Source organism: Gopherus evgoodei, chromosome 7 (genome assembly GCF_007399415.2).
Source record: "Gopherus evgoodei ecotype Sinaloan lineage chromosome 7, rGopEvg1_v1.p, whole genome shotgun sequence".
Classification (NCBI taxonomy): domain Eukaryota; kingdom Metazoa; phylum Chordata; order Testudines; family Testudinidae; genus Gopherus; species Gopherus evgoodei.
In genome coordinates, this window is record NC_044328.1 from 35,278,540 (window position 1) to 35,302,543 (window position 24,004).

Sequence of the window (24,004 nt, forward strand, 5' to 3'; positions counted from 1 at the left end):
CCTGGGCTGCCGCAGCGGCGCGCTGACCCAAGGGGACGCCCTGGGCTGCCAGTTGCTGCAGCGGCGCGCTGACCCAAGGGGGGCCCTGGGCTTCTGGCTGCCGCTGTGGCACGCTGACCCAGGGGCCCCCCGGGCTGCCAGCTGCCGCGGCAGCGCCCTGACCCAGGGGACGCCCTGGGCTGCCGGCGGCCACTGCCACTGGCAGCTCAGATTCCTTCTCTGTCTCAGCAGCAGCGGCTGCTCAACCATTCAAAAAAAATTGGGGGGGGGGGGTGCCGCTTTTTGGTGCCCCCAAATCTTGGCGCCCTAGGCAACCGCCTAGTCGGCCTAAATGGTTGCACCGGCCCTGGCCCGCAGGCATGACTGCGGCAGCTCTACTGGAGCCGTGGACCAACGGCCCCTCCCCAGGCATGCCTGCAGCAGGTCAATCCTGGCACCCTAGGCGATTGCCTAGGCTGCCTAAGCGGTAGCTCCCGCCCTCCACACGACCAGTGCCCGCCGCCCAGGGGCCCGGGCTAGACGGGGAGGGGAGAGAGGGATGTGGGAGGAGCGACCCCTGCTCCCGAAGCCGCTGATTGGCGCCGCGCCGTGGCCTGAGATGGCCGGCGGGGTTGGGCGGCGCCAGCGTAGTGTCGCCCTCCGCAGCAGGAGTAGCGACCCCGGTGTCAGCAACGACCGCGCGGCCTCTTGCGAGTCCCCGGCAGCCCGGCCCGAGCGTCCGCGGCAGCCTCCTCTCAGGTCAGTGCGGCCGCTGCCCTGCTCCGCCGGCACATCTGCCCCGGCAGCGGCTGGACGCGCCGGCGTGGCCCTCATGCCGCCTGCAGCGCCCCGGCAGCGTGCGGGTACCGCTCAGCCTGAGCGGAGCGGGGCGGGGCACGGCACGGACCGTTCCCCGCACCGGCGGCACGGCCTGGGCGGTGACACTCTCAAGACACTTGGCGGGTGCAGGGCCCCGTGAGGCCTGGGGCTGCCCTGGAGCTGATTCACTGGGGGGAAGCAGCTCCGGCCCGGCCCCCTGCCGTTGCTTTAATGCCTAGTTCTAGCTGTGCCCTCGCTTCCCGAACGCAGGGGCGCCTGCTGTGTCTTCCTGTTTCTCTGTGCTGTGTGGTAGGATTGTTGTTTCAATGTTTGTACCGCACCTAGCACGCTGGGGGCCTGAACTGTGTCTGATCCACCATCACGTGCTACCCCAGTGCAAATAATAAATTAATACTAATAGTTGACAGCATGCTGCCTCTTTGGGCTACAGCTGTGTGGCTTCCCCCTCCTCTCTAAAGTACTTAAATATCCCCCCTTATTGTAGGTATTTATCCCCATTTTACAGAGGGGGGAACAGGCACAGCAAGGAGAAGTAAGTGGCCCAGTGTCACATGGGAAGTCTGTGGTGGAGCAGGAACTTGAATCCAGATCTCCCAAGCCCTTGGTTACTGCTGGAGCCATTTAGCTGCCCTTGTGATCCTTTAGAGTTGTCACGAATATTGCTAAATCTCAGACTCTTAAATATGTTGCAGTGAATTCTGTCTTGATTCTTGTATGTAGTGTTGCTGTAGCTGAGTTGGTCCTAGGAGATTAGAAAGACAAGGTAGGTAATTTTATTGCACCAGCTTCTGTTGGTGAGAGAGAAAAGCTTTTGAGATTACACAGAGCTCTTCTCAGAAGAGTGTCAGCTAAAGGGAGCAAAGTCTTTAGAATGAATAGTTAACATGCATTTCATGGAACAATTAATCTTGAAATGTGTTGACTACTTATGCTAAACAGTCTGTTTCACGTTGTATTTAGTGGTGACACTCTAAATTTCCCAGACCAGAAGAATAATTCTGGGAAGCTCAAAAGTTTGTCTCTTCCCAACAGAAGTTGGTCCAATAAAAGATATTACCACAGTCACCTTGATTCCTTCTTGCCAATGAAGTTATTGTTGTCTAGTGACACCGTCAGAGGACCCAGCCACATCAGCCACACCATCAAGGGCTCATTCACCTGGCACGTCTACTAATGTGATATATGCCATCATGTGCCAGCAATGCCCCTCTGCTATTTACATTGTCCAAACCAGACAGTCCCTATGTAAAAGAATATATGGACACAAATTGGACATCAGGAATAGTGACATACAAAAGCCAGTAGGGAGAACAGGTCAATCTCCCTGGACGTTCTATAAGAGATTCATTTGCAAATTTCAAGCCTATATTAGTGGTTTTAATAGAGACTGGGAATGGCTGGCTCATTACAAAAGTAGCTTTGCCTCTCCTGGAATTAACACCTCCTCATCTATTATTGGGAGAGGACTACATCCACCTGATTGAGTTGGCCTTGTCAACACTGGTTCTCCACTTGTGAGGTAACTCTCTTCTCTTCATGTGTCATTATATCATGCCTGCATCTGTAATTTTCCCTCCATGCATCTGAAGAAGTGGGTTTTTTACCCATGAAAGCTTATGCCCAAATAAATCTGTTAGTCTTTAAGGTGCCACCGGACTCATTGTTATCGTTGTCGGAGGCACTTAGGCTGTTGCCTCCTTCCCACAAGGTTTTGTGTGTTATATGCTGCCCATGGGAAAAATAAAGTTTATAAACTATTAATGACCACCATTCTTTTTTTTAGTAATAAAAATATCTGATCACATCAGTGGCCCCTGAGCCTTTTGGTCCTTTACCTCCTGTGAGCAGTGCTTATGAGGTGTAAAGGGGAAAGGGAAAGAGAGGTTATAAACAGTGGCAGAAGCTGCTATTTTCTTGTTAAAGACATTCCTTGAGTACATATCTCTCTTCCCTCACAAAAGTCTGGTTTGTTTGGTTTTTTTTTTTGCATGTTAAGCTTTAATAGCATTGGATGCTGTGAGATGGCTAAGTCAGGGCTGAATATAACTAGGTGAATAGCATTGTGAGATGGTTACACTTCTTGGGCAGTTTGCACAAGAAAACTGTAGTGATTTTCTTAGTTATTTTTTTTTTTAAAGAGCAAATCCAGGGAAGCACATGCACAGCTTAATACAGCTGGCTCAGCTTTCACCATTCTTTGTTTAAAATTAATGTGTCTTTATAGTGTTTTTGTTTCTGGTTTCTGTTTCTACATCACCATTTAAAAAAAAATTTGATTTTTGGAAGGGAAGAATATTTGATTTATTTGTATTAAATCCACTGGAAATCTTTATGAAAGGAAATAATGCTGCAGAAAAGTTTCTCAATTATAATAGACAAAGTGACTCTTTGTATAGTACTCCTACTCCCTTTGTCTTCCCCTCTCCCCCCCATGTATTTCTTCTGCAGAAGAAGCCATACAACTTAACCTCAGGGCCTCACTTTTTTTTCTTTTGCAGCATAAGTCTTTTTTATCTTATACAGTGTAGCTTTTACAAAGCCTTATTTTTTATGAAATGTATTTCTATAGAATGAAGATGTGGCTCCTTATAATTGTGGCATGTTTGATCCAAGAAATTGTAAGTTCAGAAGCATTTGTCAGAAGAAGAAGAAATGTGGATCCTGAAACATCTATGAATATTGTAAGTTACATATTGTAAAATTCATTCAGTAGCTGTCATTTAAAAAAAATGATGTTTGTCATCTGTCATATGGTTACTATATACAGGGAATAACTAGTTATCTCAGATATTGTAGTATAATTACTGTGGGAAAATGCTGACTTTTTAAAAATGATGATTACTTTAACTGTGGAAGGGTGTTTTGCCTATTAAACTTTAATTAATAATGTTCTTGTTGTAGATCTGGATTAAGGAACAGAGGGAAATTGCCTAACCTAGTTCTTTAAATTGCCTAAACCTGTTTACATGCCTGACAGTAAGCAGGAGTCTTGTCAGTGACATTCTATTTCCATCTCTCTACTTGCTTGCAAATTGAAAAAAAGGCTGTGTGTTGATTGAGGGTATGGAAACGCGTGTGAGAAAGATGTAGAGCAGGGTAGGCAACCTATGGCACATGTGCCAAAGCAGCACACAGCTTGATTTTCACTGGCATTCATGCTGCCTGGGTCCTGGCCACTGGTCTGGGGGGCTCTGCGTTTTAATTTAATTTTAAATGAAGCTTCTTAAACATTTTTAAAAATCTTATTTACTTTACATACAATAGTTTACTTATATTATAGACTTACAGAAAGAGACCTTCTAGAAATGTTAAAATGTATTACTGGCATGAGAAATCTTAAATTAGTGTGAATAAATAAAGACTCGGCACACCACTTCTGAAAGATTGCTGACCCCTGATGTAGAGGAAGTAACATATATAAATAAAATATATCTCTGGCCTATATGCTGTCTCATGTCTTATATGAAGGGGTAAATAACACTCTCACTTTATACACATCAGTCATGATTTTATAGACTTCTATCATATTTTCCCCTTAGTCATCTTTTTTCCAAGATGAACAGTACCAACCTTTTAAAATCTCTCCTCAAATGGAAGCTGTTCCCCACTCATGATGATTTTTGTTTCCTTTCTCTGTAGCTTTTCCAATTCTAAATTTTTTTCTTGAGATGGGGCAAGCAGAACTGCACACAGTATTCCAGGTGTGGGCATACTATGGATTTATGTAGTGGCATTATGATAGCCTTTTGCTGTCTTATCTTTCCTTTTCCTAATGGTTCCTAACATTCTGTTCGCTTTTTTGACTGCTGCTGCACATTGAGCAGTTGTTTTCAGAGAACTATCCACAATGACACCAAGATCTTTCTTGAGTGGTAACAGCTAATTTTAGACCCCATAATTCTGTATGTATAGTTGGGATTAAGTTTTCTAATGTACATTACTTTGCATTTATCAACACTGAATTTCATCTGCCATGTTGTTGTCCAATTACCCAGTTTTGTGGATCATCTTGTAACTCTTGGTAGTTAGGTCCAAAGCCGACTATCCTGAGTAATTTTGTATCATCTGTAAACTTTGCAACCCCACTGTTTAGGCCTTTTTCCAGATCGTTCTCTGTGGCTCTGCCTCCACTCCAGTTAAAACTGCTAGAAGGAACTGTACTTATTAGAATCACTTGTTGCTAGTAAGCTTCTAGTAAGTTTTTCCTGACAATTGTTTGCTCCCCCTTTGCTGTTCACTGTTGTCGCTTTCCCCTCTTTCTGTCATAATAACCAAGTTTTTACCCTCATTGGGTAAGGACTTGCTGTTAATTACTTGTGATCTTATTGGTACCTTTGCCCCTCCTCTCATTTCCCTGCCCTCTTTCTTATCTTCATTTGTTGCATCACATCTGAAACTAGCGTATAAACTTTTTGGGGAAGAGAGAATTTGCCTTTTCCATACAACACCTAGCATATTTTTGAGCACTGTTTTTTAAAGGTAACTAGAGTTATTGCCAATAGGATCATGCAGTTGTACGGGTTAGGCATTTACACATCATCTAAACGATTCAGCTACATGAGCTTTTTTGTCGTTGTTAAGGTTTGTGAACTAACTCACTTGCAGGTGATGGAACAGAAGTGAGTTTTTAGAAGAGACGGTGTTTAGTAGTCCTATTTTATAGTATTAGTGTCAGATATTAAAAGCTGGAACCTAAGCATATGAACAGTGTGCAAAACTTTCCTGTTCTTGCTGTGATGGTTAAGTCCTAATATAAATGACTTTACTGAAGCCACTGTTATACAACATTTTGTTTCAAACCTGCTGTGTTGTGGGTCATTTAGACGATGTATTTAAATATGATAGTGTTCAATGAGTGATTAATAGGAGTAAGGATCATGCCTCTAATATTTGAAATGTTTTTAAAATCTTACCCTTTAGAAGAGAGATGCATCCCTTCATCTACCACTGATAGCACATTTTTTGGTGACATCATTTGTCTGTAATTGACAGACGTTTGCTGTTTACAATGAGCATTGTCTGTCTGTCCTTCTTTTTACCACTTCAGTCTTTCCCTTCTTATCCTGTTGTCCCCAATCTTCTTTCCCCTGCTCCCTTTTCCAACACTCTTTCCACCTGGTTAGTGGTAAACTAGATGACCTATGTGTCTTCTCTGTAGTGGAGACATAGACTACCAGCTTTAGCCTGGGATATGCACTAGAACTTGGATCTCTCTCTCTGTAGGGGTTGAACACTGAGACAGATAAGAGATATTTCAAAGGCACCACTCAACTCCTGCCCAACACTGCCCAACTCCTATTGAAAATCAATGGGAGTTGGGTGCCTAATTCTCATTGGTGACTGAAACACATGCAGGAGTAAACGCATCATCGCCTAGTAACAAACCTTTCCCTGATGGTCTCTCTCTACCACCTACCAGACATAGCCACAGCAATGCAGACATCACACTTCTATATTGTTGTCTGTGGAAAGACCTCCAAGCATTTTACAGACATATAACGAATTAAAAATGTCAACAGTTTCAATCAAAAGCTTTTTGTTTTCCTTTTTGCAGAGTGAAATTGTTACCTACAGAGGCTACCCCAGTGAGGAGCATGAAGTGGTGACTGAAGATGGATATATCCTTAGCATTAACCGAATTCCTCATGGGAAGAAAAGCCATGGGATGAAGAAGGGTAAGATTTACTTCTGCCTGAAGAAAGGGAAGTCTTGAAAAAGATCACTTTGATTTGGAGAGATCTAACTCTTGTAATAAACCTGACGAGGATAAAATGTGGGTAACCTATGTGGTTTACAATTACTTATAAAGGAAAATAACAGTGCAGACTATGTTAGAGTAGGTAATGTTGGAGAAAAACAGTAGATTATTGGAGAGGAAGGGATTTCCTCCCCAAATTCAAAATTTGTAAGTGGTTTGTATTTTGTAGGATCTAAAAGAAACACTTTTTTTTTTTTGTGCTGAAATTTACATTTACTGAAAAAACTCAATTTATGATAAATGAGAAATGGTACTTTTTTTAAAGTAAGAATGTGCTAAGTCTGTTTTGTTGCAAAAATTTCATTTTTTTAAACTTTTTTTTTTTGTTTTAAAAACTTGACTAACACTAAAGGTAGGGGCAGGTCTTGTTCCTCTTCTGTTGAAAAACATACCAGAAAGACACATCCCCTCCCCCAAAACAAAACAAAAAACAAAGAAAAATCCCAGTGCTCTTCTGATTTCTGCATGGAAAGAGGAATTAGACTATGTTGATTTTAGATTCTAGTATGCTATTCTCCTTGTCTTTATAATTAAACTGTAAAGCAAGTAATAATTACTATAGCACCATATTGTACATAGCTATTTATAGTATGTAAAATATCATTTCTAAAGAATGCTATTCTGTGGAAATTAATATGCTTGTAGACCTGAATAGCAATTGATGAATTTAGTCAGAATCAAATTATGTTTAATGTCTCTTGGGGTAAATTCTGTCCTCCGAGGCATGCATGCCTCTATCATTTATTTAATGGGAATTGTATGCTTATATTTGAGGGTAGAGTCTGAACCCATGGAGTTTAAAAAGCTGAAGATGTATGCATAACATATGTACCTTATGGAAGGAGGAAAAAGCAAATATCCTATAATTGCAGGTGTGAACAAGTACTATGGCAAAAGACCCTCTTCTACCAAAGGCAAAAAAATCTGTCCTTAATGGTTGACTTGATCTCTCCTAAGCATGTTTGCCCTAACTACTGTCTCAAAGAGCCAAGGAGCAGACAGTTCGGTGCGCAAGGCAAGGTAGTCAAATTGGCTAGTTTTATGTTTGTGGATTTCTCAGGATTTTTTAAGCACAAAGTGAAGATAGATTATGCTTCTGTGGGTTTTTTATTGAATCTTTCATCTGTAACGTAAGCAAATAGTGAAGTTTCCTGTCTCAAAAGAGTGATGAGGGGGTGGAGAAGGAAGCGGTATCAAAGTTCATGTTTTGTAAAGCACTTTTTTAATTTTTAAAAACAAGGATTGCTGAGCAACTTTTGTCAAGTATGATCCTCTAGAAGAAGAATGAAGACATAAAAGTTCATTTTGACTTCACGCTATTACAGACCTGGTATCTTTTCCCAAACAGTGTTTATTTACTGCTGACAGAATTTATAGTGGATAATATTTCATAATGTTTCTGTTGCAATATCTGACAAATGTGAATAGAATTAATTGCAGTTATGTATGACATTATCTTTTGGAGCGAAAATCCACAACAGTCTATGGTTCCACAGCTGGAAAAACTGTAAGGGAAATTTGTTGTGTTAAAGAAAAATTGCAATGACTTTCAGTTTAACAAATGCTGAAAATCAACATGAACAGGCGAAAGGAAGGTATTAAAGTAAGTTCTCCTTCCATTCCCAGTTTGCATTCCCGTGTTCCTGTGCATTGTGAGAATCAGCAGCAGATGTTAATGTTGATACATAGTGGAAGGGGATCTGATGCTAAAGACAGCGGTACACCACCTTAGTTTGTCATTGTCTTAGCCTGAAAAGCCTGATCCCTGGAGTTCACCTAGGGGAAGGCCTTCCATGGCCTTGGGGTAAGAGGAGGGGAGCAAGGATAGTGAAGAAAAGCTAGCATGCCTCCAGGATCAGGCCTCTTATCACCCAGAAATTATAAATGCTGGGAACAAATAGCTCTCGATGTTCTTGCTGTAGTTCCTGCTTTTCTTGGGTTTGCTTGTTTCAAACCTGCTTTTTTTTGTGTGAGAAATATTAGGTGCCTTTTGCTCTAGTTAAGAACCTAATGTAATGTTTTTAAATCCATAACTACAATAAAATAACTCTTTAAAACCCTGCTATTGTGGAAGATTACAATGCATGTATTTAAGACATTGTTGGTATCATAAAGGCTGCTAATCTTACAGTCCTATAGGAGTATAGGTTAACCACTCAAATATAGAGATGAAGGAAATATTGAATACTCACTAGAGTTTGTCAGGACTTCAGTGTGAGGAGAACATGAAGCTTTGATTTTTAACTACATAAAATGCTTTATCTTTCAGGTCTAAAGCCTGTTGTTTTTCTGCAGCATGGTTTGCTTGCAGATGGTAGTAACTGGATCACAAATTTGGACAACAACAGCCTGGGCTTTATGCTGGCAGATGCTGGCTTTGATGTTTGGATGGGAAACAGCAGGGGGAACACTTGGTCCAGAAAGCATAAACACTATACAGTGAAGCAAGAAGAATTCTGGGTTTTCAGGTAGCTGGATCCCATTTCTGAGGAGTGCTGTTTATTACATTTTATACATGCTGTCAACAGGAACCACTCCTTTCCCTCTACCATTTCCTCCGTGATGCCATGCCCCCAGTATTAGTGCTGTGCCAATCACTGAATTTTTGGTTTGCTGGAAGTTCTTGGAGGTGAGAGGGTAGGGGTTGATTTGGGCCAAACTGAAACATTTTTTTTTTTTTTTTAATTTTTGGTGAATTGAAAAAGTAGAAAAAATTTCCTTTTGGGTCAAATGAAACATTTTGTTTCCAGGCATTTTTAAAAAATAAAAGGTAATGAAGGTCTCAATTCACAGCCAAGGCAGTAGGGTTTCCCCCTTAGCCCAGTGGTGAGGGCATTGTCTTGGAATGTGGGAGACTCAGGTTTGAATCCCTGCTGTGGAGCAGGGACTGGAACCCAGGTCTCCTCCTTCCCAGGAGTGTGCCCTATCCACTGGGATATAATCATTCTCTCTACCGCTCTCTCTCTGGCCTAATGGCTATTCATGTACTTTTATACAAAGTGAGACCTCTTCAAGAGGAGGAATTGAGACACCCACCCCAGAATAGTCCATAAGCGGGTGGTAGGGCATTCTCCTGGGGGAGAGCGGGTGAAGCGAATTGTTCCAGTTGCTGCTCTAGAACAGAGCTTTGAAGCTGAGTCTCCCACATATCAGGACTTGCCCTAAGCACTAGGATAAAGACTGTGAGGGAGGACTCCCTCCCATCCCTCCCCTTGAAATTCCTCTGGCCAAATCTGCATTTTTGGGGCAAATAAACTGTTCATCTGAAAAATTTCACCTGTTCTCACCTCATCTCCAAAAAGATATATTGGAATTGGAAAAGCTTCCGGAAGGGGCAACAAAGTAAAAGGGTAACAAAAATTATTAGGGGTATGGAACGGAAAGATGAATAAAACTGGGACTTTTCAGCTTAGAAAAGAGACGACTAAGGGAGGATATGATAGAGGTCTATAAAGTCATGACTGGTGTGGAGAAAGTAATTAAGGAAGTGTTATTGATTCCTTCTCATAACATAAGATGTAGGGGTCACCAAATGAAATTAATAGGCAGCAGATTTAAAACAAACAAAAGGAAGTATTTCTTCAAACGGTGCAGCCAACCTGTGGAACTCCTTGGCCTTCACAACATCCTCTGGCAAGATTATAACAGGATTCAAAAAAGAACTAGATAAGTTCATGAAGGATAGGTCCATCAATGGCTGTTTGTCAGGATGGGCAGGGATGGTGTCCCTAGCCTCTGTTTGCCTGAAGCTGGGAATGGATGACAGGAGATCACTTGATGATTACCTGTTCTGTTCATTCCCTCTGGGGCACCTGGCGTTGGCCATTGTTGGAAGACAGGATACTGGGCTAAATGGACCTTTGGTCTGACCAAGTATGAGTGTTATTATGTTCTATCTACTACCCTACTTCAGTAACAGATTAAACAAGATTGTGCCACTGCAATTGTTTATCCTGGTTATATATGTGCTAATATGCTAACGGTAAGGGAAACTATAAATTTGCCTTTATAATAATGGCCTGATCCCCCTTCATTGAAATCAATGAGAAAATTCCCATTGACTTGAGTGGTTCAGGATCAAGCCCTAAGTGAATCTTGGTCAGAGTTTGGCTATTTGGAATCAACCTTTGGAAGTTTTTGTTCATTCTTAGCTGACTAATTTTCAGTGTACTAAAGTTCCATTCAGTAATTCTTCTCTATATATGTTGCTATGGAAATTCTTTAGCTTTATTTATATAGCTATCTTCTTGTCGTTTATATTATAGTTTTGATGAAATGGCTAAATACGACCCTTCCTGCCACTATAAACTTATTGTGAATAAAACTGGACAAGAGAAAATCTATTACATTGGCCATTCACAGGGTACCACTATAGGTATGTTAAGAGATTTAATTTAAATACATTGTTTTAAAGAGAAAGATTTGCACACTTTTGGTTAAATAATGATAAAATACAGATTACTTGTACAGTTTATTTTGTATCCTCATTAAAACTAAAAGGAAAGAGAATTAACTTTCACCTATTTATTTGAAGTGAAAACTTGTAAAACAGTAAATTATGCTAATAGATTACGTTATTCATCCAATTCTGTAAAAACAAATATTCGAAAGAGTTGGGAAAATGTATATGGAAAATCGTAGATTCATCACTCCAACTAAAATTTAAATTGATGCTCAGCTCAACCTTTAATTAACCAAACCAGTATTTAAAGACCAGTATTTAACCAAACCAGTATTTACTGATTCTAATTCACATTCTTCTTTAAACAATACACAATTTCCAAATTCAGAACTTAAAACTTACTATACTCTGTAATGAAAATATGCCTACCTAAAATTCTGATTTAATTTCTGTCAAATATTGTCTTGAGAAGTCTTTTTTTTTTTTTAACAGCTTTCATCGCATTTTCAACTATGCCAGAGCTAGCTAAGAAAATAAAAATGTTTTTTGCATTGGCACCTGTAGCCACAGTCAAGTTCTCCACTAGCCCTCTGACAAACTCGGCGTGCTTCCAGAGCTGCTGCTCAAGGTGTGTATTTCAGTCAGGATATTTGTTTTAAAACTAAGTGAGAATATTTATTTTCCATTTAAAATGGTTTTAGTAGAGAATACACCTCTACCCAATAGAACGCGACCTGATATAACACAAATTCGGCTATAACGCGGTAAAGCAGCGGGGAGCCTGGACCCTTTAAATCCCTGCCTGAGCCATGCTGCCGGAGCTCCGGCGGTGATTTAAAGGGTCTGGGGCTCCCAGCAGCGGCTGGAGCACTGGGCCCTTTAAATCACTGCCAGGGAAGCCGGTCCAGTCCAGCACGGCATATTGAACTGAACCTGATATAACTTGGTCTCACCTGTAAGGCGGTGAGAATTTTTGGCTTCTGAGGACCGCGTTATATCGGGGTAGAGGTGTATAAATAAAACTATGTGTAGAGTTAATGCGTATGAATGTGCCTCTCTTGCTCTGTACACACTTGTACAGGAGATTAACATGCATGACATGCATTCTAAGCCAAATTTTGACCGTATATCAATATATATCCAGAGTTGCTCTCTGATGGTTTTCCATGTTGATAACTGTGTAATTGAGAGTAGAATTTGGCCCACTGACCACAAAATGCATTTGATGTTGCCCACTGCTCTGCATTTTTTTTTTAAAAGTGAATAATAATGTAAAAGCAAACATTTTGTTTTGATGTTGGTGGATCACATACTATCTGAAAACGCTTAATGTTTATCTTTGATGTACTATACACAAGGATGTTGAGAGCCTTCAAAATGGGAAAATTGAACTATCAGGCTGAGAAATTTAAATACATGACTCATAGACTCATAGGTCAGAAGGGACCAATCTGATCATCTAGTCTGACCTCCTGCACAAGGCAGGCCACAGAACCCCACCCATCCAATTTTATAACAACCCCTATCCCAGGACCGAGTTATTGAAATCCTCAAAATTGGTTTGAAGACCTCAAGCTGTAGAGAAACCACCAGCAAGCGACCCGTGCCCCACGCTGCAGGGGAAGGCGAAAAACCTCCAGGACCCCTGCCAATCCGCCCTGGAGGAAAATTCCTTCCCGACCCCAAATATGGCGATCAGCTAAACCCTGAGCATGTGGGCAAGAGTCACCAGCCAGCACCCAAGAAGGAATTCTCTGCAGTAACTCAGTTCCCATTCCATCCAACATCTCCCCACAGACCATTGAGCAGACCTATCTGGTGGTAATCCAAGATCAATTGCCCAAATTAACAATCCTACTATAACATCCCCTCCATATACTTATCAAGCTTTGTCTTAAAGCCAGGAAAGTCTTTTGCCCCCACTACTTCCCTCAGAAGGCTGTTCCAGAACTTCACTCCCCTAATGGTTAGAAACCTTCGTCTAATTTCAAGTCTAAACTTCCTAATATCCAGTTTATACCCATTCGTTCTCGTGCCTACATTAGTACTAAACTTAAATAATTCCTCTCCCTCCCTAACGTTAACCCCCCTGATATATTTATATAGAGCAAGCATATCCCCCCGCAGCCTTCTTTTGGCCAGGCTAAACAAGCCAAGCTCTTTGAGTCTCCTTTCATAAGGCAGTTTTTCCATTCCTCGGATCATCCTTGTAGCCCGTCTCTGAACCTGTTCCAGTTTGAATTCATCCTTCTTGAACATGGGACACCAGAACTGCACACAGTATTCCAGATGGGGTCTCACCAACGCCTTGTATAACGGTACTAACATCTTCTTATCCTTGCAGGAAATACCCCGCCTGATGCATCCCAAAATCGCATTTGCTTTTTTAACAGCCGTATCACATTGGCGACTCATAGTCATCCTGCTATCAACCAGTACCCCAAGGTCCTTCCCCTCCTCCGTCGCTTCCAACTGATGCGCCCCCAACGTATATCCAAAATTCTTATTATTAATTCCTAAATGCATAACCTTGCACTTTTCACTATTGTATTTCATCCTATTTCTATTACTCCAGTTTACAAGGTGGTTCAGATCTTCCTGAATAGTATCCCTGTCCTTCTCTGTGTTAGCAATACCCCCAGCTTCGTGTCATCCGCAAACTTTATTAGCACATTCCCGCTCTTTGTGCCAAGGTCAGTAATAAAAAGGTTAAATAAGATCGGTCCCAAAACCGATCCTTGAGGGACTCCACTAGTGACCTCCTTCCAGCCTGACAATTCACCTTTCAATACGACCCTCTGGAGTCTCCCCTTTAACCAGTCCTTATCCACCTTACAACTTTCATATTCATTCCCATCTTTTCCAATTTGACTAACAGTTCCCCGTGCGGAACCGTGTCGAACGCCTTACTGAAATCTAGGTAAATTATATCTACTGCATTTCCTTTATCTAAGTAATCCGTCATCTTCTCAAAGAAGGAGATCAGATTGGTTTGACACGATCTACCTTTACTAAATCCGTGTTGCAATTCGTCCCAATTACCATTGACCTCTATGTCCTTAACTACTTTCTCCCTTAAAATTTTTTCCAAGACCTTGCATACTACAGACGTCAAGTTAACAGGCCTATAATTACCCGGATCACTTTTATTCCCTTTCTTAAAAATAGGAACTACATTAGCAATCCTCCAGTCATACGGCACAACCCCCGAGTTTATCGATTGCTTAAAAATTCTCGCTAACGGGCTCGCAATTTCACGCACCAGTTCCTTTAATATCCTCGGATGGAGATTGTCCGGGCCCTCCGACTTCATCCCATCGAGCTGTTCAAGTACGGCCTCTACCTCAGTTGCGGTAATATCCACTTCCATATCCACATTCCCGTTTATCATCCCTCCATCATCGCAAGGTTCCTCACTAGTCTTATTAAAAACTGAAGCAAAGTACTTGTTTAGATGTTGGGCCATGCCTAGGTTATCCTTAACCTCCATTCCATCCTCAGTGTATAGTGGCCCCACTTCTTCTTTCTTTGTTTTCTTCTTATTTATGTGGCTGTAGAACCTTTTACTATTGGTTTTGATTCCCTTTGCAAGGTCCAGTTCAACGCGGCTTTTAGCCTTCCTCACTTTATCCCTACATGTTCTGACCTCACCAAGGTAGCTTTCCTTACTGATCCTGCCTTTCTTCCACTTCCTGTAAGCTTTCTGCTTTTGTCTAATCCCCTCTCTGAGTTGCTTGCTCATCCAGTTTGGCCTACAACTCCTGCCCATGGTTTTTTTCCCCTTTCTTGGGATGCAGGCTTCCGACAGTCTCCGCAGCTGCGACTTAAAAGTAATTCCAGGCCTCCTCCGCATTTAAATCCACTAATTCCTCTGTCCAATCCACTTCCCTAACTAATTTCCTTAACTCTTTAAAATTAGCACTCGAGAAGTCAAAAACCCTAATCCCAGATCTACATTTGTTTATCCTTCCATCTAGTTTGAACTGAATCAGCTCATGATCACTCGAACCAAGGTTGTCCCCTACCACCATTTCTTCTATGAGGTCCTCACTGCTCACCAACACCAAATCTAAAATGGCATCTCCTCTCGTAGGTACTTCAACTACTTGATGAAGAAATCCATCCGCTATCACATCCAGAAAAATCTGACCCCTATTATTCTTGCAAGTACTCGTCCTCCAGTCTATATCTGGGAAGTTGAAGTCCCCCATAATCACACATTTCCCCTTTGTGTTTACTTCATTAAAGACATTAAAGAGGTCTCTATCCATATCCCAATCAGATCCCGGCGGTCTGTAGCACACGCCAAGCACTATCTCAGGGGAAGCTCTAGTTGCTTTTTTACCCAGTGTGATTTTTGCCCAGACAGACTCTGTCTTATCCATTCCATCGCTTCTTATTTCGCTACAGTTAATTTCATCATTGATGTACAAGGCTACTCCACCACCTTTGCCTTTCTTCCTGTCTTTTCTAAACAGCACATAGCCTTCAATAACCGTGCTCCAGTCATGAGTACTATTCCACCAGGTTTCAGTTATCCCTATAATATCCGGTTTCACTTCCTGCACCAGTAACTCCAGTTCCTCCATCTTGTTACCTAGGCTCCTCGCATTAGTGTACAGACCTTTTAATTTTCGGCGTTTGGTGTCAGTGACATTCTTTCCCCCGTCATGCAGAGACCTTTTACCACCAGCATCACCCGTTACTCTGGTTTCTACTCCACTATTCCTCCTTGGATCAAATCTTGGGACCGCAAGGGTATCCCCTCTCACTTTGTTTACTTTCCTCTCCAGGTTATATTCCGGCGTGGAGATCTCCCGAACATCTCCCAACCATCTCCCCCAACTTCCTAGTTTAAAGCTCTCTTGATGCGGTCGGCAAGCCTCCATCCTAGAATTCTATTTCCCTCCTTGCTTAGATGAAGTCCATCCTGAGCGAACAGTTGTCTATCCGTAAATGCTTCCCAGTGACCGTACATCCCAAAGCCCTCCTTATAACACCACTCCCTAAGCCATCTGTTGATCGCCATAATCTTGTCACTCCTTCGTCGCCCCGCTCTAGGAACCGGCAGAATCCCACTGAAGATCACCTGACAGGAGAAGCTGGGGGAAAGTTAAAACTTAAACTGTATCTTATGAATAGGGCTTGACCTGAAAGAATCAGTATTATATTTACTCATTTGCACATGGTTCTAGGACTTGTGTTGCCAAAAAGCCATGATTAATATATACAGTGGTCAATTCTAGTAGGGTCATTTGATATCCTTTTCTTCCTTTTATATAGAGTGTTTTTCATTTGTCATCAGTTTCTGTAGATTTATTTAGCAATCACCTCTGTGTACTTCAGTCTTTTTGTAGATTTTTCCATTGATAAACTCACATGTTCTACTCCACTGAATTGGAATGTCTCCTGGAGACCCTGTTTAATCTAGTGTCTGCTTCTTGGGCAGAGGAGTATTAGCATAAATGCTGCTCCCATTAAGGAGAGTTGGGCTGGTGAAAAATACTATGGTGCTTTTCCAGACTTGAAATTCTAAATTTTTCACACCAGTTGCCAAAGAAAGAGTGAGAGGAAAAGGAGGATCCAGTGAAGATGTTCACTAGCTGTTGTGTGCTGTGTACAGGGGCTGGACTGCCCACCTCTATTCGCAGCTATCCTTTGGTGGGAGAAGGAGGAGTAGCCATGTGAGTTATGGCAGACGAGGTTTTAGATATTGGAAGTGTCACTCCATCTCTGTTAGGCGTAATATACCTTTTCTAATCACAGGACATGTCTTGAATAGATATTTTTGTGTATTGTAACTGCCACTGGCTCCCCTTCTCCTCTCAGGCAGATAGAAATGAGGCCAAATCACACCTGCCAGCTCCCTCTGTCCCTCTTCTCATAGTGAAGATGGCTGCTTAGTTAGAATAATAGGCTGATCAGGGTCCCCAGTTAAGAAGCTTTTATTTTATAGAAAAAATGCACCTGTTCACATGGTCCTGTGAAACTTGACCCAGTCACGGTGACTTGCACAGTGAGCTATTGTGGAACCACCCAGTTAACCACAAACCAGTGGATGGGTCATAGACTTTGTGCTGTGTCAGTGTGAGTAAAAAGCACTCTGTAGATCATGTTCAAACCCTTGGACTTTTTAAAAATAGTATCTTGCAAGAGGAAACTGCCACCACAATGCAAGCTTGGTTTTATTCACATGGTTTGAATTGAGGAAGCTTCAAATATCAAACTACCAACTTAAGCAGATGTAGCTTAAAATATTTAACCTTTAGCAGAAATCTGACATGCCCTCTCTGTCATAATGAATACAAAACTGATAAGAACTTTTTTAAAAGTTTGAATTTTCATGGATTTTCTTTTGGTAACCATGAATAATTTATTCTGTTCTTAACTTGGTAGGAAAGGTACTGATTATGTATTTCACTTCAAATTAAATGATCTAGGCTCACATGGTGAGAACATGTAATACAAAACAATCTTTCTTTTATGAATTGAAGTAGTTATCTCAAGAAATCTATAGTATGAATAAAAGCAAATAGCCTTCTGTTATGTGTATGTGCTTATTTTTCAGGATATGTTTGGAAAGAAGCAATTCCTTCCCCAGAATTCACTGCTGAAGTGGCTTGCCACTCATGTTTGTACCCACCAATTACTTGATGACCTTTGTGGCAATTTCTTCTTTCTTATATGTGGCTTTGATGTGAAAAACTTAAACATGGTATGTTCTATATACACCTAGCAATTATCTCCTCGTGACATTTAAGAGTATAGACTATGATCTGAGTGTTTATATTCCATATGTAACTTAAAAATAGTTTAATACCTTCTAGTTCTTGAGAGTTTGAATGAGTATCTTTTCTTGCTATAGACAGGAGTCCAGCTGCACAGTCTAGTTGATAAAATACATAGAACTAAATTTAAAAATGGATTGAAAGGATGAAACAATTTTTTTTGTATTCTGTGGGAAAAACACTGGCAAGATGGATAGATGGAGAAGAGAATTAATGGTATAGAACATGGAGAGAAGGGAGAAGTAAAAATTAGACTTCACAGCTTGGGATGCATCCATGTGCGAGAACTGCTGAGATTTCCAGTTCTCATAGTGGACATATGCAATTGCTTTCCTAGGAGTCAATTTGTACATTTTTAAGTCTATAGCCTGTTCTGTGTTCCAAATGAGGATTGAAGCACAAGAGACAGTGCAGGTGTGTTGTGAACAAATTGATTAAGTGCATTTCTAGTCTGAAAAGCGATTTATGTAAAAAATCATCTACCAAGTCATAATTGATTACACCTGTGCAAATACATTGGAGGAAATGTTGTTGCAGAGGTGTCGCTGAAGATGAGGTTTAAAGACTGAAGGGATGTATGTTTTGATGAGGGCATAATTTGTCCTGCAGAATCTTTTGTTGCTGGTGATAAAACTTCAGAAGGAAAGAATCCAGCTTGAAATTTCCAGTCTCAAAGTTCAGTTTCCAGAGTTGGGTTTTTGTTTAAACAAACAAACAAATACCAAATAGCGGAACATCTCTCTACATTGTGCTGGATGTCTGTGACAGACAATAAACATGGAATCCCACAGTGCCACTTTTTAGAATCAGTTTGTGGAGTAGTACTGTAAGCTGAGGGCAGTGGTTGGGACACAATAGTAAGAATACAATGGACAGGGATGATGTCCCTAGCCTCTATTTGCCTGAAGCTGGAAATGGGCGACGGGATGGATCACTTGATGATTACCTGTTCAGTTCATTCCCTCAGGGGCACCTGGCATTGGCCACTGTTGGAAGACAGGATACTGGGCTAGATGGACCTTTAGGCTGACCTGGATGGCTGCTTTTATGTTCTAATAGACATAAGGAAATTTGGGCTTGGTCAGCACATGGAGAGAGAGAGAGAGAGCGTGAATCTGACTGGGATTCCAGTGGGATCAAGCCACCTGAAGGAGCAGTGAAACGAGGACACTCTGATATGGGGAAGATTGTGCAAAATATTCCCAACAAAACTTAAATTTCAATGTTAAGTTTTTGCTTTTCCAAGCAGCTATGCTAAAATATCGTGGGAAAATCTGCAAAATTATTTCTTTTGTCAACCCCCCCCAAAAAAAAAACGCAAAAAAAACCAAAAACCCTCCACTATTTGGGCAAAATCACAACTTGACACTTGTCCCAATTGATGTCTTGTCATTAACTTCAATAGGGCCAGGATTTCACCCTCAATTTTAAAAAATAAATAAATCAGAATTTTGAATGAAAATGTGAATTTGGCACAAGTTATATGAAATAGAAAAAATGCTAATTTTTGTGTTCAGAATTCCCCACTCTCCCCACACAATTTTGCATAGTTCTAAATATAGATAATACTTTACTCTGCCTGAGGATTCAGCTTTCAGAAGACAGTATTTTTAAACTGAAAATAAATGAAGCTTATTTGGAGCAACAGCCTATGTTAGTATAGGTAGGCTAAATAGTTGGTCAAAAATAGTATAGTGTAGGGAGGCATTTAAGACTTAGAAGAACTTGGAACACTTTTGGTAACATTAACACTTTTAAACTTGTAAATTTGATATAAAATTATTCTTGCACATTACTGTTAAGTTTAAAGTCAATATTTATGACAAAATCCTTATATTAAGGACACCACAGAATATTGAAACTAAAGTGTTTTTTCTAAACTTAGTTTGCATTTCATTCAGCTGGGAAACAAAGCTAGATTGATTAGTTTCACTTTTGCATCTAGTAACTTTTATTAACTCGAGCAATACTGTTCTTTGTTTTTTCTCAATGTGTTCGGAGAAGGCTTACACCTCTCCTTCACAACCATGCTTCTTTGTGGAGGTGGGGAGTGAAGGTTGTTTTTTGGAAAAAAAACTGACTAAAACATTGAAACATTCTGGTCAGATTCAGTTTCTTGGTTTTTTAAGTGTAATTTTACAATAAAATAAAGCATCAGCTTTAGATCAAATTTAGTTTAAACTAAGTTGACAGTGTTATTCAATTAATGGCAAGACTCAAGCATCCTATCCAGTTTGTGTATACTAGCCTACTCTTAACTTTCTGATCAGAACTTATTTCTTTTAAACTTACTCTATTCGGTTGTGCAAAAAGCAATAAAAGATGGAACTGATGCACATTAATAGATGAAAATTGTGATTAATTATGTTGCTGTTACAGAGCCGAGTTGACGTGTATTCAACACATTGCCCTGCTGGGACATCTGTACAAAACATGATCCATTGGAGCCAGGTAGAGCTTCTGAAATCTGAAGTGCCTGTTAACCTAACTTGTGTATAAAATACTGCTGCCAGTGAAATAGGGATAAAAATGTCAAAATGATTCTATGGTAGCAGTTAATTTAAGTGGCTGTATCTCAGTGGTGTAAAGCAGGTGCAGTACCCCTATGCTGCAGGAAGAAATTTCTTGTGGAATCAGCAGCTGCTGGTCCCTGCATAGGTGCTTCAAAATGAGATATGATCTTAGGGTATATCTACACTACCTGCCAGATCGGCAGGCAGCAATTGACCCCTGAGCGCTCTATTGACTCCTGTACTCCCCTGTCACGAGAGGTGCAGGCAGAGTTGATGGGGAAGCGGCAGCAGTCAAGACGCCGCGGTGAGTAGGTCTTAGTATGTCGACTTCAGCTGCATTATTCACGTAGCTGAAGTTGCGTAACTTAGCTCGAATCCCCACCCCACCAATGTAGACCAGGGCTTAGAGTCAACCTGGTTTTCTACACAAAGTGTGTGTTGGTCTGGGAAGTGTAATTTGAGCTTCCATGGGTTAAGTTGAGTTGCAGTAAGGTACTACTGAATCTGAGCAAGTGTGGCAGACTTGAGCTCTTAAGATGGTAATATATACAATTGAGATAATTTCAAGGGAATTAAATTGGGCTGGGAGCCTTAGGCCAAAGCAACAGAATGTATTAATATCTAAGGGTGTCTTGCATCACCAGCATTGTTTTTGTAACTCTCATGGCTAGTTGCATGGGGTTACCTTGCCAGACTTCACAGGTGTTTCTGTGTAGTAATAGGCAAAAAAATGTGAGTGGTTGGCCTGGATGATTTTTTTTTCTTTTTGCTGTGGTCCATGCTTGTTCCCAAGTGGCTAAGATGGCTTTGTGAGACATGGAATTAATTGTTGCTTTGCTGCAATACAAATGCACCAAAACAGCAGCTTTGGAGGAACAAATCTTTACTGCTTAAATAGTGACCTGCAGGCACTGAGCTAGATTTTCAGAAATATACAGTCCAATGTGTATGTGCAACTCCTGGTTTGGATTAAATCCAGCACACTTGGATGTTTACCTTTTAAAAATCTGGCCAACTGTGTATTATTCCATTTTAGTACATGGTGTCTGCTCCTGCTTCTGGCCATAATCTGTAGGTGAAAATATGAGATCTAAGAAACCCTGTGGAGAAGAAGTGGGTGTGGGAATGGTAGAGGGAAAGTGGTGTGGGAATGGTAGCATGAATATTTTAGAAGAACAAAGGCTATAATCAGTTTGGCTTTCCTTTGCTACAATTATCTTGGTCTCATTGCCTAGATAAAACATTAATCACACAGCTGGAGAAGTGCCTTAATCCTAACCTTCATGTTCTTTCTTTACAATTTCTAAGTGCAGACACTGACCCTCATGTTTTTGTGTGTGAATATTTGTTTTAGGCTGTTAAATCTGGGGAACTCAAAGCTTATGACTGGGGAAGCAAGGCTGAAAATTTGGTTCACTATAATCAGGTAAAGAACTTTTTAATGGAAGTCCTTACAATCCTTGAGAAACAAAAAAAGAAAACTTCAAAAACTGCCAGAAGTCCATGTCAGGCTGTGATCTAGTCAGGCCTTGCAAATTAAGCAGGGACCTGCAGCCAGGATGTAAACATATAGGTGCTCAGAAATGATTAGGGGTAGGTAACCTATGGCATGTGTGCCGAAGGCAGCATGCGAGCTGATTTTCAGTGGCACTTTCACTGCCCGGGTCCTGGCCACTGGTCGGGGGGGGGCTTTGCATTTTAATTTAATTTTAAATGAAACTTCTAACATTTTGAAACCTTATTTACTTTACATACAACAATAGTTTAGTTATATATTTATAGACTTCTAGAAAGAGACATTCTAAAAAGATATTAAAATGTATTACTGGCACGCGAAACCTTAAATTAGAGTAAATAAATGAAGACTTGGCACATCACTTCTGAAAGGTTGCTGACCCCTGGATTAGACATAAGGTGGCACTGTTGTCTCTGAGTCAGTGCTTCTGATATGACATGGGGCGATACTTTGTTGCAAGAGGTGCAGTAAATCAGTCAAGACCTTGGTTAAGACCTGAGTTAGGTAAGGTTTTTCAGTGAATAGTAAATTTACCCCCCCCCCCCAAATGCATGTAAGGGGCACTGAAAGTATTCAAAAATTTAGAAATATTTTCAGCCAAAAGGAGAGAATTTATTTCTAAAATGTCAAAGCTGTTCGTTTTGACCATTCTGAAATGTTTGTTTTGACTCTCTTGGTTTTGAAATATATCTACATATTTAAAAAAACAGGGCGAAACAAAAAAATACAAAAATTTCATTTTAGGGTGTGTTTTAGTCTGAAACAATTGTTTTTAAATGTCTTTAGCAAAAACGTGGGGAAAAAAAATCTTTAGTTAGAAATAAACCAATTTTCCTCCCAGATTTTTTGGTGTGGCTCTTCAGTTGAAAAATCACTTATTTGCTCAGCATTAGATCATTAGTGAGAAGCGCTGTGAGATCATTAGAGTTGTATAGGGTTAATTATGCTGCCCTGGCCAAACTTCAGCCTACTTAAAACCCCCGCTGCAGCTTCATTTGGATACCAAATTCTTCTCTAGATCTCTGTGCATAGGTTTACTGTTCTTTTGCTTTACTGTGACTGTAATCTCTTGCAGTAATCCTAGTCTGAGCAGTGCAATACAGGCTAGGAGTATGCATGCTTATTGGTAGGCATAGTTTTACTTTCAGTGTAATAGTGACCTGTAAAAGCAGATTTGGGATTTAAATTTTACATGGTAGACTCTCTGCACACACAGCCCATCCACCATTACCTTGCAATGTCCAAAAACCTCATTCTTCCTACCGAGCAGGCTTTAACATGGAGTTAGTCAGGGCTTCTCTTGAATTGACTGCTGCGCTCCCCAGCGACTGCCACCCAGAGCAAAGAAAGGAAACTATCCTCTTGCATTTGCGAGTACATTGCAGTAGTGCTAGACAAACCTCTTAGCAGATTGGCTCTTTCTAAAGCCAGAGTTGTCTTTATATGTATATGCTTTCATTTTTAAAAGATTGCAATCTTTCTCTCCCCCCCCCCATAGTCTACCCCTCCTTTCTACAAAGTAAAAGATATGACTGTGCCAACTGCACTGTGGACTGGTGGACATGACTGGCTTGCAGACTGGAAGGATATTGGCATATTGCTCACCCAAGTCACTAATCTGGTTTACCACAAACACATTCCTGAATGGGAACATCTGGATTTCATCTGGGGTCTCGATGCACCTCATCGCATGTATAAAGAAATCATTAAAGAGATGAGCGCACATCTGTAAAGCTGCTTGGGCGGTGTGGGGTTAAAATCTTGCTAAATGCCTCTCTTGGAATGTGTGGTGTTGTCTTGGAAATAGCACCACATCTTTATTTATAATGCCTTTAAAAATGCCAATAATGGCCACTGGTTTGGATTAATATCTATTTTTGATGTAAACAGTGTTATTTCTTTCACCCTTACATTCCCTTTGCTATCCTGCTGGCTTCATGCAATGTGGTAATACTGTCAGAAAACAGTAATGTGCCTTTGCCTAGAGGAAATATTTTAAATCCATGTAAATTTATTGATATGTTTAAAAGACAAATTAACCCACTTTGCATGTCAGGAGCCTGAAAGTTCAAAAGATAAGCACTTGCCCCTGAATAAAATATTAACATTGATTTGAAAATCAAATACAGTTGAACCTCAGAATTACAAACACTTGAGACTGGAGGTTGTTTGTAACTTTGAAATGTTTATAACTCTTAACAAAACATT

General features: G+C 40.8%; 1 protein-coding gene across 1 annotated transcript; it reads left to right on the top strand.

Annotated features, from left to right (window-relative positions):
- The first annotated feature begins 583 nt into the window (after nt 1–583).
- On the top strand, nt 584–24,004 carry LIPA (lipase A, lysosomal acid type). The gene is given in 11 exon segments (XM_030569878.1): nt 584–738; nt 3,389–3,500; nt 6,374–6,494; nt 8,847–9,045; nt 10,843–10,952; nt 11,472–11,564; nt 11,567–11,607; nt 17,548–17,694; nt 20,147–20,218; nt 21,635–21,706; nt 23,295–24,004. Coding segments are annotated over 11 exon segments (1,341 nt in total). The 5' UTR covers nt 584–598; the 3' UTR covers nt 23,529–24,004.